Raw genomic sequence first — 2,933 nt, 5'->3', positions numbered from 1 at the left:
CTAGTGTCCTGTTGCGTGCCTTTTTATTCACACAAGTGACATGAGTATGGTTTTTCACCTGTGTGGGTTCTTAAATGTAATTTTAATTTCCCCGTTTGAGTACATTTGTATTCACACAAGTGACATGAGTATATTTGGTTTTTCACCTGTGTGGATTCTTAAATGTAATTTTCTAGTGTCCTGTTGCGTGCCTTTTTATTTACACAAGTGACATGAGTATGGTTTTTCACCTGTGTGGGTTCTTAAATGTAATTTTAATTTCCCCGTTTGAGTACATTTATATCCACACAAGTGACAAGAGTACTATTATTCACCTGTGTGTGTTCTCATATGTTTTTTTAAATTGCTATTGACTGTACATGTGTAATCACACAAGTGACATGAGTATGTTTTTTCACCTGTGTGTGTTCTCATATGTTTTTTTAAACTGCTATTGACTGTACATGTGTACTCACACAAGTGACATGAGTATGGTTTTTCACCTGTGTGTGTTCTTAAATGTCATTTTCTAGTGTCCTGTTGCGTGCCTTTTTATTCACACAAGTGACATGAGTATGGTTTTTCACCTGTGTGGGTTCTTAAATGTAATTTTAATTTCCCCGTTTGAGTACATTTATATCCACACAAGTGACAAGAGTACTATTATTCACCTGTGTGTGTTCTCATATGTTTTTTTAAACTGCTATTGACTGTACATGTGTACTAACACAAGTGATATGAGTATGATTTTTCATCTGTGTATGTTCTTATATGTTATTTTAAATTTCTATTGACTGTGCATGTGTACTCACACAAGTGACATGAGTAAGGTTTTTCACCTGTGTGGGTTCTTAAATGTAATTTTAATTTCCCCGTTTGAGTACATTTATATCCACACAAGTGACAAGAGTACTATTATTCACCTGTGTGTGTTCTCATATGTTTTTTTAAACTGCTGTTGACTGTACATGTGTAATCACACAATTGACATGAGTATATTTGGTTTTTCACCTGTGTGGATTCTTAAATGTAATTTTTAATTCCCCGTTTGAGTACATTTAAATTCACACAAGTGACATGACTACGGTTTTTCACCTGTGTGTGTTCTTAATTGTAGATTTAAATTGCCCTTTTGAGTACATTTATATCCACACAAGTGACAAGAGTACTATTATTCACCTGTGTGTGTTCTCATATGTTTTTTTAAACTGCAATTGACTGTACATGTGTACTAACACAAGTGACATGAGTATGATTTTTCATCTGTGTATGTTCTCATATGTTATTTTAAATTTCTATTGACTGTGGATGTGTACTCACACAAGTGACTTTGTTTTTTTAAACTGCTATTGACTGTACATGTGTACTCACACAAGTTACATGAGTATGGTTTTTCACCTGTGTGGATTCTTAAATGTCATTTTCTAGTGTCCTGTTGCGTGCCTTTTTATTCACACAAGTGACATGAGTATGGTTTTTCACCTGTGTGGGTTCTTAAATGTAATTTTAATTTCCCCGTTTGAGTACATTTGTATTCACACAAGTGACATGACTACGGTTTTTCACCTGTGTGTGTTCTTAATTGTAGATTTAAATTGCCCTTTTGAGTACATTTGTATTCACACAAGTGACATGACTACGGTTTTTCACCTGTGTGTGTTCTTAATTGTAGATTTAAATTGCCCTTTTGAGTACATTTATATCCACACAAGTGACAAGAGTACTATTATTCACCTGTGTGTGTTCTCATATGTTTTTTTAAACTGCTATTGACTGTACATGTTGTAACTAACATTTTTAATTAATTAAAGAATTAATTAATAATAAAAGTACGTAATTAAAAGTTTAATTTTCAATGGATTTAAAAGTCTTTTATAATATATTATTAAATATTTAGATTCTTAATTAATGGAAGAAATATATTAAAAGAAAATATAAAAATATAATGGGGAGTTCATGTAACGAAAATTGGAAAAAAGAGTTTAAGTCCCATAGAGAGTTTGCGTAATGAAAATTTAAAAAAATTTTCTAAGTCCCAAAATTTTTGAGTGTTCACGTATTGAACTTTTATTTTTTTCCATTGATAAAAAGTATATGTATGGACTTGGAATTGAAAGGGGAAGATGAATTATTAATTAAAAATTTAGGGGATAAAAGTGGTTTTTAAAACGTGAATGCCCTCGTGGGATAACGGCTCGTGTTATACATTTTGAGTACATAGCTATACATGTGGGTGTGTGGTGTGACTAAAGTGGAAAAATGAGAAATTCCAAAAAAGTCAAAATTGAATGTAAATATGTTAATATGTCAATAATAGATATAAATTGATATAACTTTTTATATTTTAAAAGGGGGTATACAGAGTTAATAAAGAAATGTTTACATAATAATAATAATAAATAAAATAAATAAATAAAAAAGCCTTTTATTCCATGCATTACAAAAAAAACTAATAAAATTACAAAAAAACAATATTATTATATGTATATTTAACAGCTATTTTTAAGATTTTTCAATTTAATTTATAATATTTATATGCATGGACCCCTCTCAGGTGAAGGCCTCCTCCAAAGATTCCCATTTGTGTCTGTCTCTGGCGGTATTTATCCAGTGCGATCCAGCGACTTTTTTAATGTCGTCCTCCCAGCGTGTGTATGGTCTACCGACGCGCCGCTTACCTTGAGGACCCTCCCATGTAGTTACTTTATATGTCCATCTCTTATCTTTAAGTCGTGCTACGTGGCCTGCCCACTTGAATTTTAGTCTTTGAGCATATTTGAGCGCATCCACTGTTTTGGTTATGCTTCTTATCTTTGTATGATATCTGTGCGTATCTGTGCGTATTGATATCTGTGCGTTTTTCTTACATTAATCATGCTGCGCTCCATTCCCCTCTGGCATGTTGTTATTTTATTTTTGATGTTATTCGTGAATTTCCACGTCTGGCAAGCATA

General features: G+C 32.3%; 1 protein-coding gene across 1 annotated transcript; it reads right to left on the bottom strand.

The window, feature by feature from the left end:
* Nucleotides 1-306: 306 nt before the first annotated feature.
* On the bottom strand, nt 307-2,674 carry LOC123722886 (zinc finger protein 596-like). The gene is given in 3 exon segments (XM_045685451.1): nt 307-450; nt 1,460-1,556; nt 2,658-2,674. Coding segments are annotated over 3 exon segments (258 nt in total).
* Between the last annotated feature and the right edge of the window lie 259 nt (nt 2,675-2,933).

The sequence above is a fragment of the Papilio machaon genome, chromosome W (assembly GCF_912999745.1).
Source record: "Papilio machaon chromosome W, ilPapMach1.1, whole genome shotgun sequence".
Lineage (NCBI taxonomy): Eukaryota > Metazoa > Arthropoda > Insecta > Lepidoptera > Papilionidae > Papilio > Papilio machaon.
The sequence above is the reverse complement of the archived record's forward strand: the minus strand, read 5'-3'. Positions and strand labels throughout refer to the sequence as shown.